We start from the raw sequence: 25,107 nt of genomic DNA on the forward strand, positions 1-25,107 counted from the left end.
GCTGTGGGACTTGCCGCACTCTGGCTGGGGGAGCGGGACCGCGGGGTTGCAGGGCTCCGGCCAGGGGAGCGGGACTGCAGGGTTGCAGGGCTCTGGCCGGGAAAGCAGGGCGGTGGGGATAAGAGTCTCTGGCTGGGATAGTAGGGTTGTGTGGCTCCGGCCGGGAGAGTGGGGCTGCAGGGTTGCGGGGCTCTGGTCAGGATAGCGGGGCCACGGGACTTGCCGCACTTGGCTGGGGGAGTGGGACCGCAGAGTTGCGGGGCTCCGGCTGGGAGAGCGGGGCCACGGGACTTACGGGGCTCTGGCTGGTGTAGTGGGGCCACAGGACGTGCCGCCTTCCGGCCTGGGGAGCGGGACCATGGGGTTGCGGGGCGCCGGCTGCGGGAGCGGGGCCACGGGGCTCCAGCCGAGGGAGCCGGGCCAAAAGGCAAACGCTGACATTAACATTGTTTCAGTCTGTGTGTTACTTGACATCCTGTATTCAGTGTCACCATAGAAGGGAAAGGCTCTGCATAGACGGAAATTTGCCTGGGCATCGGTAGAAAATGTTAAATAAAATTAAACCTGGCGCTTTGTCATCTTGTGTCATCATTTTTATTTCTTAGCTTTCAGCTATTTAAGTGAACTCTAAAACTTTCATACTGACTGTTTCCTATCTGACATTGTATCTCTCTAATGCCTTCATAACCATCATTGACTTTTTTCCATTTTAATACTATCCCATAGTATCAGAGAGAGTGAGAAAAATAGCAAATAAAGGTACATGACTATCATTCTATCTCTATAGAGAATGATAGATATACATGCATCTGTCTCACACAGAGAGATGTGATGCATTTCCTGCTGCCAGGGCCGGCTTTAGGAAATGTGGGTCCTAATTCGAACAGTTTCGACGGGCCCCCCGCAGGGATGACTAAAAAAACCCCAAAAACATGTAAAAAAACATGTGGGGCTTGTACTCACTGGACAGTGCTCCGAGTCTTCGGGGGCACTTCAGTGTCGGCTCCTTCACTCGCTCCAGGTCCTCAGCAGCACTGAAGGACCTGCCCCCGAAGACCCAGAACAAGCGAAGAACCCATCGCTGAAGTGCCACCGAAGACCCAGAGTGCCGCCAGGTGAGTAAAAATGAAAAAGGCGCCTCTAGCCAGGGAAGAGATTCTCACTGGGTGAGGGCCCTCTTAGGTGCAGGGCCCGATTCGAGGGAATTGGTGGAATAGTCCTAAAGCCGGTCCTGCCAACGGCCCCCTGCTGGAGGCCTCAGGATCCTGCCACTCTTGTCCCAGGGAAGGAGTACTAGAGGAGTCTTCCAAGCTGCCTAGAGTGGCTGCAGGGGACACAGCCAGTTAGGGCACAGGAAGGCCATATAAAAAGGACCTGCAAAGCCAGAGACAGGCAGTTCCTTGCTGGAGCCAGAGGAGTCCAGATGGTGTCCTTGGTTGGCCAAAGGGAACTGCAGCACCATGAACAGATCAGTGCTAGCAGGGACTGGGTGAGCGAGAAAGAGCTCCTGGCTGGCAGCTGGCCCTGAATGTGGAAGAGCCCTGATCTAAGGGTGAAGCACTGGTTAAGGCTGGGGCTGCAGGGAAGTGACCTAGGGAACTGAAAGCAGCTTAGTTAGAGGGACACAGCGGCATGTGGCCACTATTCTTAGGGTCCCTAGGCTGGGACTTGCAGTAATGGGCGGTCTTGGGTGCCCCCCATAGGCCACTAGGAAAGTGGCCTATAATTGGACAGCCATAACTCCCAAGAAGAGGACCTGAACTACGTAGTGGCCTGGCTGAACAGCTGGGGACAGAAGGGCCCAGATAGGAAGTATCGCTTCCAGGGAGAAGCTCTGGGGCTACAGCCTGATACCAGGGCTGGAGCTATTTTAAGACTGAAAATACACCTGACCAGAAGGGGCACTCTTGAGAGGTGGGTGCCACGCCATTACCAGGAGGCTGTGGGGAAGGTTTGTGGCTACTTCCCACTTGCCACCCTGACAGTGCCACAGCTGGGGCACCCCTGCACATGTAGCCTAGAGGGCCTGAGAGCAACAGCCAGAGAGCACAGCAGGAACAAGCAACTGCCATGCTGCAAGAAGGAGCTGGAGCTGCCACCACTGAAGGAGACCGTGGAGGAATTTTGGGGGCTGACTTCCACTCACTCCCCTGACAGTGCCTGCAGCCCAGGCACCCCTGCACATGCAGCCCCAGAGGGGCTGGGGGCAAGGGCCAGAGAGTGGAGTAGGGACCAAGCAGCTGCCATGCAGAGATGGGGAGCAGCAGGGATCATGGCTCAGCATGGCCAGGAGAGGGATGACTCCCAACATCCCAGTGGCTGGGAACTGCATCGTGCCTGGCAGCTTTGCTCCTTGGCTTGGGGGAACTCTGTGCAGCAGCAAGGAGGAGTCAGAGCAGGAGCAGCTGCCACTGGGAGAGGAGCAGGAATAGGGATCGTGTTTGACCAGGCAGGAATGGTGCTTCCGACTGCTGGGCTGGCTGCCTGCAGCGCTGCTCCTCTGTCACCAGGATCTCTAGGATACACCCAGAGAGCTTCCAGGACCCAAGTCAAGCCAGGGCTATGTGCACACAGGAAAGCAATAGGGCTTGGATCCTAGGTCCCAGCTTAACATGGGCTCAGACCATCCAGCCCTGCAAGGTCCTGGAACCCTAGATCTGAGCCCCAGCTTAGCACAGTTGCTGCATGGACACAATGGGGGTTAGACTTGAGCCCAGGCTTACATTGTTGTGTAGAAATACCGTTAACTGGCTACTCCAATGGTTTAAAAAAAATAAGAGTATTGCTTCTGGTGGACGTTTTGAATCAGTCATTGAACTAGTGTCTACAAAGCAATTCTCTTTGCCTGCCTCAACTGTGGGTTTACTAGGGAGCTTATTACTGCAGAGAACCCTGAATGAATAACTTGTCTCAATGTCCTGAACTGTGTGATACTCTGTGATTTTTGTTGCACTAACATTCATGTGAAATTTCTCTTTCAGCTTTGGGTCCTCAGCAAATACCTGAAACATCAGCAAATGGTATGTGGCATTCAATAAGGAATTGCATTGCATAATTATTAGTGATTACCAGAAATAGGCTAGGTCAGCCAGACATTGGGTTTACTAGTAGAAATAATGAGTAACACCTCAGAGTGCAGCCTCACCAGATCACACAGGTTACACAGGGTGGGATGGGGGATGAGGAAATGAATGGGGAGATCTCCAAGAAAGAATCAGGTGCTGTAGAACATGGTGCTGGTGAGGAGGTGGAGATGTTGTCTCAGAGGCAGTACTGACCCAGTGCAGCAGCATGATGCTGGAAGACACTCTCCTGCTAGGGACACCATCTTTTAAACGAGGCAAAATAACTAGAGGTCAACATTTGTGGTCACTGAAGGTGCTATGGCACTTTTTTAAACCTCTGGGCCCTGGACAAATTTTAGGTTATATTTAGTTATATTCTTTGCACTTAAATTCCAATTACTGTTTCAATTATACCTGTCATTCTCTATCACTTCATGTCCTACTTTGTTACAGAGGCCATTGTGCACTGTTAAAGGTTTCACCCTAGAGGTGGCTGCATTTCAGTAACTGATGAAGTGATTCTTATTATATGTTTAGAAGTGTAATCTGGAGTTTTCAGAACCCCCAACAGGGGAACTTAACTTTTTCACTTCAGACAGTGTAAGGAATAAATCAACAGGAACACAGCTCTTCCGTCTGATAGAGCACACTTGCATGAATCTCATCTAAAACAGCAATTTATTAGATTTACGCACACACAACCATAAGCAATAGGTTTAGAACATCCCAGATATTTACCTGACATGTGGAACGGTATTGAGTAATTAACAGCAGGTTTGCACTGCCCAGTTGTTCATCCACCGGGGAGAAACGGTGTCAGGAAAACGTCTTTCAAGATGACATCAGAGAATTGCTTCCAAGTACACTCTTTTAGCTAACCTTTTATAACAGCAAAAACATAGGTCATAATGATCCCTACTGAATCAACACTTTTCCTAACTTTCAATAAACTTCTAATATGAGAGGTGTCTAGAGTCACGTTTTTCCAACCACCAAGGTTTTCAGTCCTAGTTTTTTACTTGTCTCTACCCTCCTCCGATTCTGATTAGCAGAAACTGTAGCTAGTTTTAACTTTGCTTGGTAAAAGCCTGTCTCCAAATCAACTCTTAACTATGTGGTGATCTATTTCATTAATTCATGGTGGCTGAATGCACATAATATGGCTGCAATTGGCTTGATCGTATCCTGAGGTACACACACCCCTCAAATCCAGAGAAACAGAAGATCTGAGCCTACACTTTTCCCTCACATCATTGATTTCAATGTGACCACTGATGTGAGTAAGGACAGCGCCCACAGTTAATTTATGTGGGGACACTTTATGATGATAGGTGCACTATAAACTTAGAGTACCAGTATTATTGTTTAAATAGGTTTATTGTAACATTACAATAATATCTAATGCTTCTTGTCACTAACTCAGCTTACAGAGTGAAGTACAAAGAACATATAAAAAACAAATACAGCACAATAAAAGACATGAATGCTCGTCTTGGTGAGAATGTGAAGCTAAACAACAGATACACAAAGCTGATCATTGTAAATGAACATCGTCACAAAAAGCAGAAAGAACATGAAATAATGGCCTTGGGACGGAGACATGCAGAAATCATGGTTGAGCGCGCTAGTCCTATCACCATAGCCAATTTATTTGACTCTGATAAAGATGGACAGTCACCACAAATTGTCGTGCTGCAGGGAGCTGCAGGGATTGGAAAAACACTGACAGCAAGAAAGATCATGTTGGACTGGGCAAATGAAGGACTGTATCAGAACAGATTTGATTATGTTTTCTACATAAATTGCAGGGAAATAAACTTGGTCCATGAGCAGGGAAGTGTTGAAGATTTGATTTTAAAGAATTGTCCTGATCAAAATGCACCAACTAAAGAGATTCTGATGAATCCAGAAAAACTCCTATTCATAATTGATGGTTTTGATGAACTGAGATTTTCCTTTAATCAACCAACAAGTAATCTGTGCTCGGATCCCTGTAAGAAGCAGCCAATGGAAATCATACTGAACAGTTTATTCAGGAAAGAAGTGCTTCACAAATCTTACTTAATAATTACTACAAGACCAACTGCCATGGAGAAACTTGGGCAGTGTTTGAAAGATGAACGTTGTGCATATGCAGAGATCTTGGGATTTTCTGAAAATGAGAGAAAAGAATATTTCTACAAGTTCTTTGGGAATGAAGAACAAGCAAGAAGAGCCTTTAACTTTGTAAAAGACAATGAAATGCTGTTCACCATGTGCTTTGTCCCCATTGCATGTTGGATCATCTGCACGGTTCTGAAACAACAGATGGAAGCAGGTGAAGATCTTGCACAAACTTCCGATACAATCACTGGCATCTACATGCTCTATCTCTTCAGTTTATTAGAGGGTCACAGCAGCAATTCAGAGAAACAACAGGTACAAGATAACTTGAAGGGACTTTGCTCTTTGGCTGCAGATGGACTCTGGAGGCAGAAAATACTGTTTGAAGAAGAAGATGTCAAGAAACATGGCTTAGATAAACCTGATTCCCTCTTTCTGAATGAGAACATGTTTCAAAAAGGCATTGGCTGTGAACGTGTTTACAGCTTCATTCACTTGAGTTTTCAAGAGTTTTTTGCAGCTTTGTTTTATGTGTTGGAGAAAGAAGAAACAGCAAAAAAATCAGAAACTGCTATACAACCTGTAGAAAAATTATTTGAAAAGTGTGGAAAATCTAGGAATTATTTAATGTTAACAGTGCAATTCTTGTTTGGTCTCTTAAATAAAAAGAGAATGGAGGAGATGGAGAAAAATCTTAGCTGCAAATTTTCACCCCAAATTAAAAATAGTTTACTAATGTGGGTTAAAGAAAAACCCTTTTTGTCGTTGTTCAACTATGATAAATTGCTTTCTGGTAAGGAGGAGATAATTTTCTATCTGGATTATTTTTACTGTTTGTATGAAATTCAAGAAACCAAATTTGTACAGAGTGCAATGAATCATTTCACGGAGCTAAAATTTACTCATCATACCTTTACCAAAATGGATCAAATTGTTCTTCAATTCTGTATAAAGAATTGCTGTAAACTGGAGTCCATTTACATAGAGAAGTGTAGGTTTCTAACTGAAGGCCCGAATGAAGATTCCCCAGGACCATGCAAGTGGCCACTTCGGTGAGTGTTATCTGAGATCTAAAAATATTTAACTTATTTTTTTAAACATTGATTTTTTCCCCTCGGGTTTTCATAGCTCACATATGGCAAAATGACCCACCATAAAAATGACTCAATTTAGTGACAAACATTAAAGACTGGGAAGGACCATGCCACATCCATTCCCAGCCCTTAAAAGCATGGAAAATATGAAGTTAACGGGAAAGACTTGTGCACTCATTTCTACCTTGATGTTGCCTAAACGTTGTCAGTAATGCTGCAGTTCTCCATTTGGCTTTCACCTCCAATCCCAATAACTACCAAAAGCAATATGTACCCCAGCTTCATCACACTTTCACTCCAGTGCAAAACTCTATGGAGTGCTAGAGTGTGGAGCTCGAGTGAATGAGAGATGAAGAGGTTGTGGGTGGCTGAGATCTTTTTAGAGATGAAGTGAGTGTTCTGGAGGCAGCAAGAGAAGAGAAGGTGACAGTAGGAAAGCAGAAGGGTGGGCATGAGGTTAGGCAGAATGGCAGCAGAAGGGCCAACGTGGTGGTGGGGTATGTGTGTGGGAGGTAGAGAAGGAGAGGATTGAGGGAGAGCCCAGGTTAGAGCAGATATCAGAATTCAGGAGGCAGTTATGAATATGGGACCTATATCTCTTTGGGCTGGTGAGAGAAGAGGGGAGATTGGGATGGAGTTGATAGAGCAGGTGGGAACTGAAGGGGGGTGAGGGAAAACAAGGAAGGGGAAATGAGGCCAGTGGAGGGAGTGGCTTAGCCAGAGGACTAAAGCACCACTGCACTGGACCTCACAAGAGGCAGTGGCTGATCATTGTTGGCCCTGAGGCACGGTACATAGTGCTCTGGCGGGCCATGACTCTGCTGTGGAGCAAACCCTGTCACACAAGGGATTAAGTTGAGCCACTCTCCACATTTTGCAAGGGTACAAGGCAGAGCTGGGCAACCTTAACTTTGCATTAACAACATTTTTGGCCTGCTAGTATCAGTTATATGTAGGTCCTGTTTTCTGTGGAGCATTTCATAACAATTTAATTATAACAGTAAATCTGTGCACCAATCCAAATGTGCCAATGCATCTGCCACTGCCCAAATGTCAACACTCAGTCTGAGGGATTTTCTCACTAAATGCCATTATAGTATCGGGCAAACTTCCTAAGTCTGGGAAACAGAATCCCAGAAGTTTAAACCTCACCTCTTCTCAGTGCTGCTTATATTATATTCTCATGCAATTTGTTACCTTTTTCATTGACCAACGCTATGAACCCCAATCTTAGAAGGCAGTTCCCAAAGACCTGCTGAACACACCCCATTGTTTGAAGAAACTGGCAGAGAGATTATGCAGGGTCACTGCTGGGATAGACCCCAGCTCTCTAGCATAACACACCCCAATTTCATCCACTGAAGCATACTGCCTTTCATGTTCTCTACACCAGTTTTGCTTATCCTATCTCTAACCACTATGAACCACATTCATCACCCTGAGTGAGGGATAGAGTCCAGGATTCTTGTTCAACAATATTCAACTGCTGATTAGTAAATATTTGAGTAACCCTCTGTGAAATTGTTTGTCAAGATCTCCTCTGGTGAGCTGCTGGGTGGTGGCCATGGTCTGAACACTGCTTGGGAATCATGGGCTAGGGTTTGGGAACCATGTCCCCTCAGATCACCCAGTCCCCTAGCATGCCCCACCCCAGGCAGTAGCGGTCTGGGTTTTCCAGGGTGGTTTTTGTGGAAGGTGTTTACAAGGTCAGTAGTGTGAATATCCTGCACCAGTTCCCAGAAGTATATGGAAAACCAGGTGTATTCGGAAGGAACAGATTAAGTCAAGTAGAAAGATGACTGTGTTTATTTGCCAGGAAACTTGGTGGGGCCAAGGAACTTGTAGTCCACTTACGAGTTGGCCTGTCCGTGTGTGAGTATCTTGTTGAGAGCCATACCCTCTGGCCTACTGAAAGGAGGGGTCCCTCCAGTCATTGACAGTCAGCATAATGTTTTTAGCTCTTCTTAGCATTCTCGAGGTGAACTTAAGGTCTTCCTGGGTTTAGCATAGCTGTTGTATTCAGTCAACCCACAGTAGAACCCATAGTCCAAAAAAAAAAAAGTGGGGAGGCTTTGCCTTATAGAGGCATGTTCTGCATTTTTGTATGTGAATTCTGCCTGAGGTAGCAGTAAGGACCAGTCGTTCTGGTGGAATTTTATGTAGTATTGAAGGTGCTGTTCCAGGATCTGGTTGGTTCTTTCTATTTGATCTGTTGTCTGGGAGTGTTAGGTGAAGGAGAGACAGAAGCAAATGCCCAAAATCCAGTGAGCTCCTCATCAGATATGAAAGATAAGTTACAAACTGTGGTCATGGATGATGTGCTCCAGGAGGACATGGAGGTGGATGATTTGATCCACCCAGATTCAGGCATTTTCCTGGGAGCAGGTTGGGCCAGTGCAGGTGATGAAGAGTGCCACCTTTGTGAGATGGTCCACTACTGTCAGAATGGTCATGAACCCATTGGACTCAGGATATTCTACTCCAAAATCCAGGACAACAACTATCCAGAGGCCAGATGGAGTCTCGAGGGATTGCAGGAGTCTGAAGGGTTTATTGTGCAGTACCTTGGAATGGGCTCATGCATTTCAAGACACCCACAGGCCTGTGCTCTGGCCCGCATACAGTGAGCAGGTCTTGGCAAGAGGCCATGCCCAGAAAGTTATGAGGTTTAAGGATGCAGGAGATTTTAGGATATGAGTCCTTCAGATCAGCATTAAATTCTCCCTTCTGGGACAGAGCATCGAGCATGCTGGTTTTGGTTCCTGGGTGATAGGAGATTAGGAAATCAAAGCACATAAAGAATGAGGCCTACTTAAGATGACATTGGGGACTTTGAATCTATGCAGATATTCTAGTTTCTTATGATGGTGCGTGCCTGGTATTTTTCTAGCACAGGGCAGTAAAAGGGGTGATCTGCTCTAAGGACCTCAGGATGAACAGCCAATAGAAGCTTGCAAACCCCAGCAAATGTTGTTGTCATTCACAAATGTATTCTTCGAGGCAGCAGGTTTAGGAAGAAATCACTTGAGACCAGAGAGCTTCAAACCTTAAAAAGCACCCATTTATTTACACTTAACTGACCTCACCAGCCAAAACTGGCTGGGCTATCGCCTAATAATCTACCTCACTTGCCATAGAAACAAAAACCACGACAACCAAATACACAACATATTCCTCCCCCCTTAATAAGAACATCCTCTAAATAAAACAAACACTAAAACTAGATAAAGGAGGGTAGACTGCCTCCATTCCTGGTTAAATCATGGGGATTATTTTTCCCTATAATTGTGGGTTTGCCCTCGCTAAAGATCCAGCTATTGAGGAGGTCTTCTGTCTCTAGGTGGATTATGGCAAACTTCTGGTGTTGCTGCACCTGAAAATACCTTGGGCACAGGCCTGACAATGGGTTCAGGGTTCGCAGCACGAACGGGTGAGGAGGTGGTATCAGCTTGTGCTGGGCAAAGGGATATCTCAGCCGCCAGCAGTAATGGAGGAGAACAGTCAGGAACAGGTGATTCTTGATTCGGTGTCTTGCCAGAAGAGGTGAAGTCAGACAACTCAACTGAAGACGTGTCCTGAGGACTGGCATGACCTGGCAACAGCTGATCTACATGTCACTGCCAGGTGAGATTCTCTGCAGTCCAGATTGTGTAGGAAACAGGTCCTGTTTGAGCAATGATTGTGGCAGGGACCTATTTAGCTCCAGAAGTATAATTCCGAGCTAAAACTGGCTGTCCCAAGCTAAAGGTTCAGTGTTTTGCTCTGGGTGCCCATCTGATGACTTGATATTGCTGCTGACGTTGCACAGTTTGTCGGGGTTCAGAAGGTTTCAGCAGATCAAAGCAAATGCACAGCTGGCGTCTCATCATTAGAAAGGCCAGGGATGCCTGGGTCGTAGCATGAGGTGTGTTTCTGTAGGAAAGTAAGAAGGTATCCAGACGCTTTTGAATGGAGTGTTGTCCCCTTGCCGATTTCAAAGCGGGTTTCATTGTCTGCACAAATCTTTCAGCTAATCCACTGGTGGATGGATAATATGGTGCGGAAGTGATGTGGTGTATCTCATTTGCCTTCATAAAATTTTGAAACTCCTGAGAGACGAACTGTGGTCCGTTGTCACTCACAAGTTGTTTGGGCAGACCAAAACGACTAAAGAGTCCCCATAGTTTTTGGATAGTAGTCTCTGCAGTAGTGGACTGCATTATAGAGACTTCTGGCTGTTTAGAATGGGCATCTACCACCACCAAGAACATGCTTCCTTCGAGGGGGCCAGTGAAGTCAACATAAATATGTTGCCATGGGTTTTCAGGCCAGTCCCATGGGTGTAGGGGTGCCCACTGGGATGCATTTCTCACACCCTGACATGACATACAAGTTTTTGCCTTCTCTTCAATAGCACTGTCCAATCCAGGCCACCAAAAATAGCTTTGTGCAATTTCCTTCATGCTCACTATTCCACAGTGACCGGAATGTAGCTATTCTAACATCTGTGATGTCAGTGGTGGTGGAATAATGACACGTCTCCCCCACAGCAAACAACCAGATTGGATCGATAATTCTGTCCTCCTGGACATGTAGGTAACAAGGCTGGGTGAGACTGGAGAGGTTTGTCAAAATTTTCCATGCATCACCAGGTCCGTAATTTGGGACAATACTGTGTCAACATGAGTTGCCTTCTTTATCTGAGTAACAGTGATAGGTGTATTCTCTACCTGTTCAAAGTAGAAGATTTCCTTTTGGGCACTATCTTGATGTTTGACTGGCAAAGGCAACCTTGAGAGACCATCTGCATTGCTGTGCAGAGTGGATTTCCGATATTTGATTTCATATGTGTGTACTGAAAGTAACAGTGCCCAATGTTGCATATGAATAGCAGCTAATGGGGGAATGCCTGTGTAGGGTCCAAAAATTGATGTCAGAGGTTGATGGTCTGCGAGAATAGTAAACTTTTGCCCAAACAGGTACTGATGAAACTTCCAAATTCCAAAAACAATTCCCAATGCCTCACGTTCAATTTGGGCATAGTTAGTTTCTGCTTTGCTTAGAGTGCATGAAGCAAAAACAATAGGTCTCTCTTCTCCCGAAGGCATAATGTGTGACATGACTGCTCCCACTCCATAAGGGGAGGCATCGCAGGCCAATTGTAGGGGTAAGGATGGATCAAAGTGCATTAGAACTTCAGAATTTAGCAATGCATCCTTAGCTCTGTTAAATGCAACATTACAGGCTTCAGGCCACTTCCAGGTCTTGTTCTGCCCAAGGAGTTCGTGAAGTGGTTTTAGCAGTGTGGCCAACTGTGAGATGAACATTCCATAATAGTCTAATAGTCCTAGAAACGAGCACAGCTGGCTAACATTTCGAGGTAAGGGAGCCTCCACAACAGTCTTAACTTTTGCAGGGGCCTTATGAAGACCCGCAGCATCAGTGATGTGTCCCAGATATTCAACAGAGGGCTGGAATAATTCACACTTGTCTTTGCAGACGCGTAGGCCATACTCTTCCAGTCTTTGTAGGGTAGCCTCTAAATTCTTTAAGTGATCCTCTTCATTCCTTCCAGTGACCAGGATATTATCCAGATAGCACTGAATTCCCGGCAAGCCACACAAGATCTAGTCCATAGCCCTCTGGAACAGGACGGGAGCAGACGGTATTCTGAAGGGTAGGCGACAGTATCGATAAAGCCCTTTATGAGTCACAATAGTCAACAGCTCTTCAGACTTTTCATCGACATACATCTGTAAATATGCTTGACTCAGATCAATATTACTGAACTTTTGTTCCCCAGCCAGGCCTGCATAGAGGCCATTGATGTGGGGAAGAGGGTGTTGCTTTTCACACAACACCAGGTTGACAGTGACTTTAAAATCACCTCAAATCCAGGGGGAGCCATCTTTCTTCACTACTGGAATGATAGGAGTGGCCCATGGGCTATGGATAACTGGTATTAGGACTCCATTTGTGACCTGGTGCTCCAGGTCTGCTTGAACCTTCGGCCTGATGGCATATGGCACAGTTTGGGCTTTCAGATATTTTGGTGGACTGTCAGGTTTAATGTTCAATGTCACAGTGATTCCCTTCATACTTCCCAGATCCTCTCCAAAAACAGTAGCATGTTTCCTTAGTATAGTGGTCAGATTTGTTTCTTCTTTAGTCATTTGGTGCACTTCTGCCCAGTTGAGCTGAATCCTCCCAAGCCAAGAACTACCCATTAAGGCTGGGCAATTACCTCTAACCACAAACAGTGGCAATTTAGCAGCTTGTCTATTGAGCGCCACCTTAACATCAATAGTGCCCAACATGGGCACAGCTTCTCTCATATACGTCTTCAGAACAGTTTTTGTTGCCTTAAGCGGAAGATGCTGTATCTTTTCTTTATACACAGTCTTTGAGATCAGTGAGACGGCTGCACTCGTGTCCAGTTCCATGCATATAGGTTTGCCATCCAGCGGGGTTACCCAGTATTCATGTGAGCCCACTGACAAAGATAAAATGTGCAGTAGCACTTCTTCTTGCGATGAGGTGTCACCATGGTCATCCTGGGTCTGCTCTAGGGTATGCAGAGTTCCCCTTTTGGTCGGCCAGACCACAGGCCTCTTTTTCTTTTGTTTACAGGCACACTTAATGTGTCTCTTTTTGCCACAGTGTTGACACACCAGGTCCTTTCACCAGCATTCTGATGCCTGATGACCCGGCTTACCCCAGCGGTAACCCAGCTTACCACAGCGGTAACATTCCTGACTCTGCACAATTTTGTGGGTAGGTTCTTGTGACACTATGCACCCTAGGGGATGCACCGATGTATTGCGCCTCCTTTGTAGCCAGTTTTATGGAGACTGCAATATCAACAGCCTTCTGTAAAGTAAGCTGAGCCTGTCAGTAGACGCTTCCATATAGCTTCACTGTGCAGGCCACACACTAACCTATCACACAGGGCATCATTTAACATCTCCTTAAATTCACAGTGTTCTGCTAGCTTTTTTAAAGTTGCTACAAATTGTACAACTGTTTCATCTTCTTTTTGGTCTCTTTTGTGGAACCTATATCTTTCAGCAATTACCAGTGGTTTTGGGGAAAAAATGGGATCCCAGGATTTCCACAATGTCACTGTAAGATTTGGTCCCAGGCTTAACAGGGTGAAGTAAGCTGCATAGCAGGGAGAAGGTTTTAGCCCCTACAACACTTAAGAATATTGGCACCTTCTTCGCTTCTGTAATGTCATTTTCAATAACAAAAAGCTCAGTATACACAGGCCATTGCACTATATTCTCCTGAAAAGGTTCCAGTGACCCTGTAAGTGTAGCCATGATTTTAGTTTCAGTTTCACAGTGCCAACAAGCAGGTTTTTTTTTTCTTTACCTTGACTTCTACTTTCTTCTGTTGCTGGGGCAGCACAGATATCCCATCCTCGTCGCCACTTTGTGATAGCCATGGGGGCAGAAGGTTTAGGAAGAAATCACTTGAGACCAGAGAGCTGCAAGCCTTACACACACTGAACTGACCTAACCAGTCAAAACTGTCTGGGTTATCCCCTAATAATCTAACTCAGTTGCCATAGGAACAAAAACTATGACAACCAAATACAGAGCAACAAACTTTCTGTGGTGCTGGCCACATGAGGTCTCCCTTTACCTTGTGTGGGTCCATTTTGATACCAGGGGGATTTAGGATGAACCTTAAGGATTCTATGAAGGACTGACCAAGGCACATTATTCTAGCTTAGCAGAGAGGCCATGTTCGCATAGTCTTTTCAAGATGGAACAGACATACATGGTGTGGTATTTGGTATTATTTAAAAAAAAAAGTATGTTATCCAGGAGTTCTACCACATATTGATCCAGAATCTCCCAAAGTATGTCAATAATAAAATGTTGGAACGTTTCGGGTGTGTTTGTCAAACCAAAGGGCATTATGAGATACTTGTTGTGACCCTAATGAGTTTGAAAGGCAGTCTTCCATTCATTCCCAGCTCTAATTCATAACAGTTTGTAAATCCCCTGGAGATCTAGTTTTGTGTATACTCAAGCCGGGCTCACATGGTCCATTAGCTCAGGGATTAGTGGTAATGGGTATCAGTTTCTCCTGGTGACCTGATTCAGAGCCCAATAGTCGCACACAGGTGCAGCCTTCCATTTTTTTTTTAAACAAAGAAGATGGATCCCCAGCAGGTCAGGTGGACTTAGAAATAAAGTTCTTGACTTGGTTCTATTGAAGGTGGGTGCACAGTGTGGCCCATTTAGGCTCAGGACTGGCATTTATATGCCTGAATGGAATGTTTGTCCCTGGCTGCTACTTGACTGGGCAATCGGCCCCTGTGTGGGGCAAGACATCTGCATTTTTACCCCAGAGACATTACTGTAGTCACTGTATTTGGATGGAAGTTGAGGACCAGTTCAGTGGGTGACTCCGCCAAGCTAGATGCCCTAGTTTGTGACCACCAGGGAACTACTGTCCACTGCCCACTTCCTGCCATTAAGCTGTGCTGCTGGCTGAATTCTGAGTGAAAGTTGAGTTTAGTGCACACCAACAGAGAAAGAGGTTGAGGAGGGCCAGCTATGAGATTCCCAGGATCAGAGGGGAGTGTGGGGAATGGATGACATTGAAGTGTAGGGTCTCTCAATGCCCTTGGATAGTAACCTCGAGAGGAACGGTTTCTGCAGCCACTGGTCCAGAGAGGATAAGTGGGACCCATTGATTGTCTACTAGGTCCAGGATGTGCTGATAAAGCTGCCTCAAGTCAATGAACAGGGAGCCATTTCTGACTTTGGTTGAGGAGGGGACAGATTTAACCATGATTCCAGGGGCTACTCAGGCACATGAAAACTCTTTTTATTTTTTTGGTAGATAATAACTTAGGAATTAGTGTTAGGGGGCTTATTCCTTCACCCCTCTCATTTCCCTGGTCCTTCTCGCATGAACAGAAAGCAGCAATACCTGAAATCCAAAGGTGCAAACAATTCAATGTTTATTGGGGTGAACTTCCAGCAAGCATGATTCCAGTTTCCTTCCTCAGTGTCCCCCTTCCCAGCTCTGACACCACAGAGCCTTGCCTGTGTCCCTGTTCCCATTCCCCCGTTTAGTGAAACATTATTCCAATTCCCCCACCTCCAGTCCCTGTTCCCATTCCCCACTTACTTCCTGATTGACTGCAGACTATCTAGTAAAACTTGAGTTCCGCTTAGCTATACCTTAACCAATCATTTTACTGAAATTTAACTAACCAATCCTAACATACTGTAACATGGGTATTTAACCAATTATATCCCACCACCTTAATTAGTTTACACCCAACAAAATTAATTATACAGCAGACAGAAACAATCACAGAACCAGACGGAGATTATACAGACAAACAATAGGGAAGTTGGGACGACAGTGATAGAACAATACAGAAATGAGGATTTCACATCCCAGCTATTGATAAGTGAGTTCTTGTCAGACAGGATGCTATCAAACTACGTTTCCTTTTACATCTTCTAGGCTCTTCCCTTTCTCTGGAGGTGATAGGAATATCAGGACAGGATTGTATTCCTAACAGCCCAATAGCACCTTATTTCAATGTGACTAGTTTGGAACGTGAGGATGTGACCACATACTTCCCAGTTTATGGCTGTCTCTGCTGCTTAGCCAAAGGCCTTAGCTTAAGAACCAGGCCTCAGACTGTCACAGTAAGAGAAGGCCCTTACACAGACAGACAGTGATTTCGATTCTTTTTTTTATACCTCTATAACTAGCTTAGTGATAAGAATAGACCTAAATTCTTAAAGTATAGGCCTTTGCAGACAGGCCTGAATATCTATATCCTAACAATTAGCTGACAGGAACACAGTATTTAATTCTTATATGAAGAAAGAAAAAATATGCAAACACCAATTAAATCCCTATTTTAAGGTTATATGTAAATTTAGATAATACAGTCAAATATTCTCAATCCCAAACCTTGAGGTATCAGTTTTGAAGCCTTAACACAGATATCAGAAGTACTTTGTACACTCTCTTTAGTAGAGACAAATAAAATCTGCTTACATTCTCTAACAGACACATTCTGTGTTACTGCCATTATCTCTATTTTACTCAATTTTTTTTCACTCCATGAAGAATGTATTTATTTAATTTTAACATATGTGATTATGTTGTATCCCTCTTTTATTAATGGAAACTTATTTTTCTAATTATTTTGGCATTCTGTTTACTGATCACAATCATGTGCATGACTCACTAACATTTGACTCCATCATTACTATTAGTATCAGACTTGAAACCGCATTTATTTTCATACAAATTTTAAGAAGTTCTTTTAAAAATATAACTAAAAAATACAATTATAAAATAAGTGACCTTCATCTGCACAGTGTCTAAAGTTATGTGTTCTACTATTTTTTTTTAAGTGGCACTGCTAAGGTGAGCCATCTGCCAGTGCTTAATTTGTGCCAGGGTTGTGTGTGGATTTCAAAGTGGGGTCCCTGTACGTCCGAGATCCCCATTCCACTCCCCATCAGGGATAACTATCTGGTCCAAGACATGACTTAGGGTCTGGTCTTCTCTCTGCTCCTGCACAAAGTCCCTATTGTTCATCAAGCATTCTTGGCCTGTATCGTCTAATGCCTCTGCTTCTAAGGGGCACAGCACGGTGGCTCTACCTGTCCTGAGGGACTCTCACCTGAGTTTTCCATCTCCTTTCAGTCCATTAACCTCCTCACTTTTGGGCCTGGATTTGTGTTTGTGGGGTGGTTGCTGCTCCATTGCTACAGGATCTCCGCTGTTTCAGGAAACCACCTCCACTCACATCCCAGGATTACAGGATAGGCAAGGGTAGTCACTGGGCTGACACAGCAGGTTTCCTCATGGCCTTTTACTTTGAGCTTCACCTTGGTCACCGAGTAGGGCTGTATGCCCCCATAGATGCACTGGAGGTAGATCGGAGCCCGAGCTGTGTCAGGGGATCCCACCAGACTGGTCTAGACAATAGTCTGGCTGCACCTGGAGTCCACTAGGCCCATTACTTGGGTGCCGTTAACCCACACTGGAGCAGTAGATTGGGCAGGCCACTCACCTGAGCTTGGGAGCCTGTGGCCCATGCCTCGACAGAGCTACAATCCATAAAGGGTCACTCCCATCTGATATGCCCCTCCTGTCCGCACTTAAAGCATTAGCCCTTCGGGACCCCTGCCAGCATGCTCCTTTCTAGGATGCTGTATCTCCTTCTCTTCTGGGTTTTTTGTTTCCCTTGTGTAGTGCCTCAATACTGATGATCTTCCCTCTGGCAGAGGTACCTCTTGCAGGGTTGGTCAGGTCAGTGGTCCCTGTTCTTCTCACTTCATCCAGTCTCTGTTGGAATTTGGGTCCTTACTCCTGTGGCTTCCTGGTCTCAGAGCCAAAGGGGCCAGGTCCTTGGCAGTCATGTAATCCTCAATGAGCATCACCACCTCAGGGAGGATCAACAGCCTATGGTGCTTCACCCAGTCCCTTCCTCCAGCTGGGAGAATTTGAATGAATTTTTCTATCACAATCCTTTCCACTATCTGCATCCCAGTCAGTCTCTCTGAGTTTAGCCAGCACTAGCAGCAGTCCTGCAAACATTGGGCAACCACACAGCGTTGGATTCAGGGAAGATTTCATGACAAAACCTCTGTCGGAACGTTTCTGGACTGATTCCAAGGTGGTTGAAACCTGACCCAGTCTCCTCTGTTGGAGTCTTCAGTCTTCTGAGTGTCCTAGTTGCTTGCAGCGTAGGTGGGAGAGGGAGAAAAGGCCAGTCAGTGGGTCCATGTTCTATTTTATACCCTTAGTCCATGTGCTGAGAGAACACAAGTCCAGACATGTCTGGTGGGCATTGCTGAGTCAGCAGGCAAAGTTGAACAGTTCATCTGGTGTAGCCTTATGCAGGTGAGTCATTGAATTGTAACTCCCTTGCTGGACGACGGCTGTTGATCGTTGTTTGATACCCACCCAACCGGGCATTGGTTACTTTCCTTGCTGTTGTCTCTGTGGAGCTAATATCTGGCTGATTCCCCAACTTACAGCATATTTTACTGACAACCATACAACATAATCTAATAACTTCATATGCTATGGCAGGTCTGGGCCAGGGCTGGGTTGGGGTCCCTCTCCCCCAGCCACAGTAGGTCTGGGTTTGGGTGGAACCAGCAGGGAGAGGATTTCTCCCTGCCTCGGCAGGTCTGGGGCTGAGGGAGAGGCCTCTCTCCCCGCCATGGCCCTGAGTACCTACATGATGCTTAATAGGCTGCTGTGTGGCAATGCAGCCTTGCAGCTTAGAGGGAACCTAGATCATAACCTTTTCCATGATACCTTACAAGGAATACTTTATATGCAATATCACAATTATATGTAAATGAGGACTATGGGGGTTACAGGGAGCTCTCCCAAGGTATAGGATATCCATCATGTGTTGGGGAGTTGGCTGTGTGATCCAGGCCAGCAGTACTGCCTAATGGTATACTCCGCAGTGTAATGCCTAACTGTGAGAGTCCAAGGGTCAATTTCCTTGGCAGTTACAGTTTGGGGTAGTGTCACCCACTGGCAAGAGTCCATAGGCCACCTTGCCTAACAGTTATAGCTCAGGGTAGTGTCACCCACTGGTGAGAGTCCAAAGGCTGCTTTGCCTAGTGGCTATAGTTCAGGGTAATGTCACCTACTGTCAAGGAGCAGGTGGTAGGGGAACACAGGCCCACCCTACTCCACCAGATTCTGACCTAGGACCCTTCAAAACAGTAGCCCTTGTGCAGGGTTCAGGGCTCGATACCCCTACATGCATTCCCTGGGTCACTTCCTACACTTGTTCCAGTCCTTCAGACTTTGTCATGGGTTGGACTTGGGGTCCCTCCTGTGTTCCCCTCTGATCCATTTCTGGAATCACTTCCACTGGCTTCAGCAAGTCATCTCCCAGCTACTGCAGTCAACGGTCTTCCAGCGCCTCGGCTATGAGGCTCGGTCCTGGTGGCTTCCCTGCAGTAGGCTGCTGCACCTGACTGCGCTCCTCCTCAGTCATCCCAGATTGAGCTGAGGCACTCCATTTTCACTGCCCGCTCCACCAAGAGCATACCCAGCAGAGGTGAGGGGCCCTGAGCAGCTCTTTAACGCTTGCCTCACCAATGCAGTGTTGGTACACCCCATCACAGATGTGATGTTCTGTACCTCAGGGGAACACCCTACACTCCCATGTTCATCTTCATAAAATGATTATATGGTATCTGATGCAAAGTTTGTCATGTTGGGTGTCTTCGGAAGGCTCATAATGCACTAAGCATGGTCGTTATAGTGATGTTATAGTAAGAGTATAGGTTATAATTTCATGTATATAGTTATGAGGCTGAAAATGTGTCCTCATGGCTTAAAGCAAGCCCATGCAAAAACTGTCCAAGAACAGAAAGGCAGTTCACACCATGTCAGGGAGTAGATGAGACAAACCCAGCTCAGCCTCACAGGAACAATGGGCACTATCTTAGGCCACAACAAAAGAATCTGTTTGATCCTTGAGGGAGTTACCCCCTTCCTTTGCAGTATGGAACCATGATGAGATAATGCTCATCTGATTCTGAAATAGGAGGAGGGAGGGAGGGTGGGAAAAGCCAAGAGGAAAAAAGGACATGATAAAAGGGAGGGACATTTTGCCATGTGCTCTCTCTTCCACCTACATCTACAGACACCACCACTACCAAGTGACTTAAATGCTGATTATATTTTCCCTCCCTGCTCCTGCATTCCCCTTCATTTAAATACAAAAATAAAATACCAAAATATCATATAAATCTGTCCCCAGATGACAATGTTTTCCTAAAACCCTCTACTCTCCCAATAACACTTGGACTGAAGGGGAAACAATCCAAGGGAAGTACGTTTTCTATATATGGGACATCTGCCTTCACCCTTAGGGATAAATTACCATCTGATCATTTGAGTTATGGGGAGTGGGGGATTTACACCAAACCTCAGAGGGCCTCTCTGATTCCCTTTCTCTTTTCTCCAGTCTCCTCCATCTCTGAGACCCCCTTTATGCACTTGTCCTTCATATCCTTTATTTTTTCTATTTTTAATACAGAACACAGCTATCACAGAGTTTTGCCCACTTCTATTAAACCAAACTTCAGACTATTTTATTTACAGTTTTGAGGTATTTACTGTTCATCTGCTTGTTCTTGACAACCTCCGGTTAGTCCTTTCTGATTAATCTTTAGATTACTCTTCAGGTGTCTGGGTTCTCATGTTCTGTTTCACTTCTGCCATTGCCAGTATGTTTTCTGGGCCTTTCATCTCTAGTGTCTTTCATCTCTTCTTTTCTTATTCTCCTTTTCTTGGATTTCATCATTTGTTGGGAATTTGTTCAGTAGTTTATTATTAGTTTCTACCTCTGTGGTGTCTTCTTTTGTGTCTGAGATTAGGATCATACTATCCCAAGCTATCACAGTGTCATTTTTTCCTTGCTTAAAGTATCTCATTGTATAATTCTGATTTTAAAAGTAAATCATAGTTTAATTAGGAATTTCCAGTTTGCTCAGAATTTTCACACATTCTATCCAGATGAAGACCTAGCCATATTGTGTAATCCACTTTTCCTCTCCAGACTGGATTGCTCTATTTCACTGCATCTCAAGTTGAATGTAAAAACAATGTCTACATTCCAGATAGTGCAAGAAGAACTGTCCACTTCTTCCATGGTTTATGTCCCAATGGCCAAATCAAGTCAATGCTCCAGTCCCCACAACTGGCTCCCTGTGAGCTCTACTGCTCTTTAATGCCATGATCTTAATCCTCTATGAAATTCCTGGGAGGATCAAGGCCTGAGCCCAGAGAGACCTCCCAGCCAGTAGGAGCAGATAGAGAAGCAGCCTCAGCATGAACCAATGGACACCGCTGTTATCAGACTGCCTGCTACATTGCCAACTTTCTACTTGCACAGACCCCAAACACCCTTGCACTGCTCTCGTGATACCCTTCCTCTGAGGCCCCCACATCTGAGGCTCTTCCTCTGCCCTGCCCTGCCCTCCTCTCTCTGTCTTGCTCTTCCCACTCTCACATGTTCATTTTCACTGGGCTGGCTCAGGAGGTTGGGGTCTGGGAGAGGGTGAGGGCTCCAGCTGGTTGTGTGGACTCCAGGGTTGGGTGAGAAATGAGGATTTCAGGGTGTGGGAGAGGGCTCCAGGCTGAGATATTGGGTTGTGAAACAGAAGTGGTTGAGGACTCCAGCTGGGGGTCTGGGCTCTGCGGTGGGGCGGGGGATGAGAAGTTTGTGGTACAGGTGGGTGCTCCAGGCTGGGACTGAGGGGTTTGAAAGGTGGGAGGGGGATCAGGGCTGGGGTTGGGAGTATGGGTGCAGGAGGGGTTTAGGGGTTCAGGCTCCTGGCAGCACTTACCTCAAGTAGTTCCTGGAAGCAGTGGCATGTCCCCCCTCTGGCTCCTATGAAGAGGCATGCCCTGGCGGCTCTGTGCGCTGCCCTCTCCACAGGAACCATGCCCACAGTTCCCATTGGCCACAGTTCCTGGCCAATGGGAGCTGCGAAGCCAGTTCTTGGTGCGAGAGTTGCATGCAGAGCCCCCTGGCTGCCCCTACACATGTGAGCTAGAGGGGGGACATACCGCTGCTTGCGGGAGCCATGCAGAGCCACGGTAGGGAAGGAGCTTGCCATAGCCTTGCTGCACCACCAACCGGACTTTTAATGGCCCAGTCAGTGGTGCTGGCTGGAGCTGCCAGTGTCCCTTTTCAAGCAGGTGTTCTGGTTGTAAACCGGACACCTGGCAACCCTACTGCTGCACGGTGTTACTCTTGACATTCTCTTCCTGTGCTGATTGGCTGTTTCTTGCAATACTCTCCCTCCCTCCCTCTGCCTCACAGTCTCTTCACCTAACTTTCCCTCCATCTGCCCTGCATTCTCCCTCATTTCTTCCCTCCCTCCCTTACTTGTCCCCTTGTCCTTCATCTTACTTTCTATTAAGCCAATCCCCACCTAAGAAACCCCACCCAGAATTTAAAAAAAATAAAAAATGCCCCCCCAGTCCCACAGGAAAATAATAAACAAAGTGACACTTACAAACAATTGTGCTGTTCATTCTGCTTGTGTGTTCTCTCTCTGTCCCGTCTATTTGTCTGCCTTGTCTAATTACACTGTAAAATCCTCCGGGGAGGAACTTTGTAGGAATGCTCTGTAGAGTGCCTATCACAATGGGGTCCCGTTCTTGGTAGCTCTGCAGACACCACTGTAACACAGATAATAAAAATCTAGTGGCTCTAGCCCCAGTGACATGATAGAGCAAATTTTGATCAATGAACTGCTGAGATGTCTGTGCTGCTCTGGGACAAAGCACATCTCAATGTCTAGAATGATACATGTGAGGGCTGGAAGTAAAGAACTCTCAGCCTCAGCAGTACTATTTCTATTCTGTGCCCAGGGCTGGCTCAAGGGCTTTTGTCACCCTAAGCGGTGAAAAAAAAAGCAAAAAAAAAAAACGTGATCAATGGCACTTCGGTGGCAGATCTACTGCTGCTACTTCATTCTTCAGCAGCAGTTCGGCAGCAGGTCCTTCCCTCTGAGAGGGACTGAGGGACCCGCTGCCAAATTGCCGCCAAAAACCCGGATGTGCCGCCCCTTTCCGTTGGCCGCCCCAGGCACCTGCTTGCTGCGCTGGTGCCTAGAGCCGGCCCTGTCTGTGCCCAGCACTAAAAACCAACTGGCTATTGCCAATGGACAGGTGATGATGGATGCAGTTATTCAGTAGCTTCTGGATTAAGCTGCTTGGAAATGGGAGACCAAATGATACCAGGTGGGGAGGCAGTTGGAACTTGTTATGTTGTATAGAGGCACATGTTAAGCAATGCAAATCAGTTAGACAGTGAATGTAGCAGAGCTCTGTCAGACTGCCTGGCTCTACGTGATCACTGAACAGCACAGAAGGTAGCTTGTAAGTCTGGCTACATCAAGCACCCTTCTGCCAGGCAGAGTTGACAGCAACAAGGGCTCGGTTCAGTATCTAGGGATTCCCTTTCAACAACACAATGCAAAAACGGCTCAAGCACCCACAAAGTGACCTGCAAAAATTACACACACATCCCTGGGCGCTTCTAAGAGGCAATACTTCCCTTCTCACAAGCACAAAGTCTCAGGGTAGCAAAATAACCTTTAATAACAGGAGGCAAACAAGTCACCATTAAATTGGGAAAACACCACAACTAGGGTTCATAAACACAAACCAGAAGACTCATCCCCAATCTAGGGAAGGGGGAAAAAAAAGATTGAAGTGGAATTTAGAGACCTCAGACAGTCCACATGTTGCCACATACAACTTCATATCCCCAAACTTTTTCAAGTACTCTTACTCTCCTTAATCAGTCACTTGTCCTTGAGTCACGTAACCAGGTTAACAGCTCTTCAAATATTTGCTTGGGTCTGGTCTGGTCAGTAGTTAGATATTTTGAATTCTTTTTACACACTTTAGCAAATCACAATAGGTATCATGGTGAGAAGCCTCATCAGTAGCTCAGGCCCTTATGTTCAATACCTGATTGGTAAGTAGCTCTTCCTTATGAGTCTCAACCATGAGAAAAATAGGGGTGAGGGGAAAGAGGTCATGTTGGTTAAAAAATATGGGTGTCCTTCTGATACTGAGAAACACGAAGGACTAAGCACAGCTCTATGCAAGAGAAAGGATGGTCGTGTAATTAAATTGCTGGAACAAAACTCAGAGTCTCTGTGTCACCTTGGGGAAGTCATTCAATCTCTTATGGGTCTCAATTCTCCATTTGAAAAATGACAATAATAATATTTCCTTTCCCTACTTTTTACCTTTCTGGTCTTTTTAGATTGTAGGATCCTTAAAGCAGAGACTGTCTGTCTGTAGTGTTGCTCCTTCTTCTAGCACCAGGGTCCTGTTCTGACACCACCATTATCGTCACCCAAGTGGTGGCAGGTATCCAGCACCTTTCAGATCAGAGGAGAAATGGGTGACAGGGAGTCTGGGTAAACTCTAAGTTAAACTTGCCATATTTACATTTATTCACCTGTTTCGGAATGACAGGGTCACATAGCAGAGGCTTCTCTTCCAGAAATCAGAGCCAAGCACCAAATTCCCAGAGATAAACTCTTCCTCCAGAATAGACTCTAATCAGCACCCAGAGCAAAGAATAAACTCCTGTACTGTTGGCACAGTTACCTCCTTCCCAAAGCTTACCCCGGACACCACTCTTCATTTGAGAGGTGCCTCTCTTTTTTTAGCCCAGTTGTATCCTTTCCCTTCATGCGTCCACTTCCCAGTTTGGGGCCTTTTTCTCCTCAACTTCTCATTTGCCTTCCCTCAATTATTACTTTTAAATTTTGTGGAGCTCCTCTCTGTTGCTTTATCAAGAACACCCTCTCCCCACCTCCCCAGGCTAGGGCTTATCTCCATAGTTTCCCACATTGCTCTATCATGATGAATAAACCTGGGAGTCCCCCAGAGAGTGGGGGCTTCTCTCCCTCATACAAATTCAGGGCTCTTTTTCCCTCTCAAACATTAGGACTTCCCTCCCCATTTGGTGGAGTGACCATATTTTGAAGGCAACTGTAGTGATGGAGGAGGCCATGTAGGTAACAGTTGCAATAGGTGGGATGTCTCTAAATGTGTGCAAGATTTGGCAGCTGTTGGGGGTACAGAGGGTTCCCCCTGAGCCCTGGAGGTAGGGCAGATGATGGAGTGACAGTATGTGACAGCCATGCTGGGGGCTGGTCACTGAGATGCACATGTTCATAGCCAGGCTGCCGCCATAGTTCCACACTCCGCTGGCTGGCAGCTCCCCCAGGAGCCCAGACTCCGCATGGGGATGCAGAATCCAGGATAAAATTTCTGTTGTAATAACCGCACCA

The 25,107-nt window shown here is 46.0% G+C and overlaps 1 protein-coding gene across 3 annotated transcripts in view; it reads left to right on the forward strand.

The window, feature by feature from the left end:
- LOC115650588 (NACHT, LRR and PYD domains-containing protein 3-like) overlaps positions 1–25,107 on the forward strand; it is a 156,291-nt gene that overhangs the window by 14,534 nt on the left and 116,650 nt on the right. For all 3 annotated transcript variants that reach the window (XM_030560767.1, XM_030560766.1, XM_030560768.1), the window contains exons 3-4: positions 2,982–3,020; positions 4,489–6,220. In XM_030560767.1, the coding sequence (XP_030416627.1) occupies positions 2,982–3,020; positions 4,489–6,220 (1,771 nt within the window). The remainder of the gene's footprint in view (positions 1–2,981; positions 3,021–4,488; positions 6,221–25,107) is intronic.

The sequence above is a fragment of the Gopherus evgoodei genome, chromosome 4 (assembly GCF_007399415.2).
Source record: "Gopherus evgoodei ecotype Sinaloan lineage chromosome 4, rGopEvg1_v1.p, whole genome shotgun sequence".
Lineage (NCBI taxonomy): Eukaryota > Metazoa > Chordata > Testudines > Testudinidae > Gopherus > Gopherus evgoodei.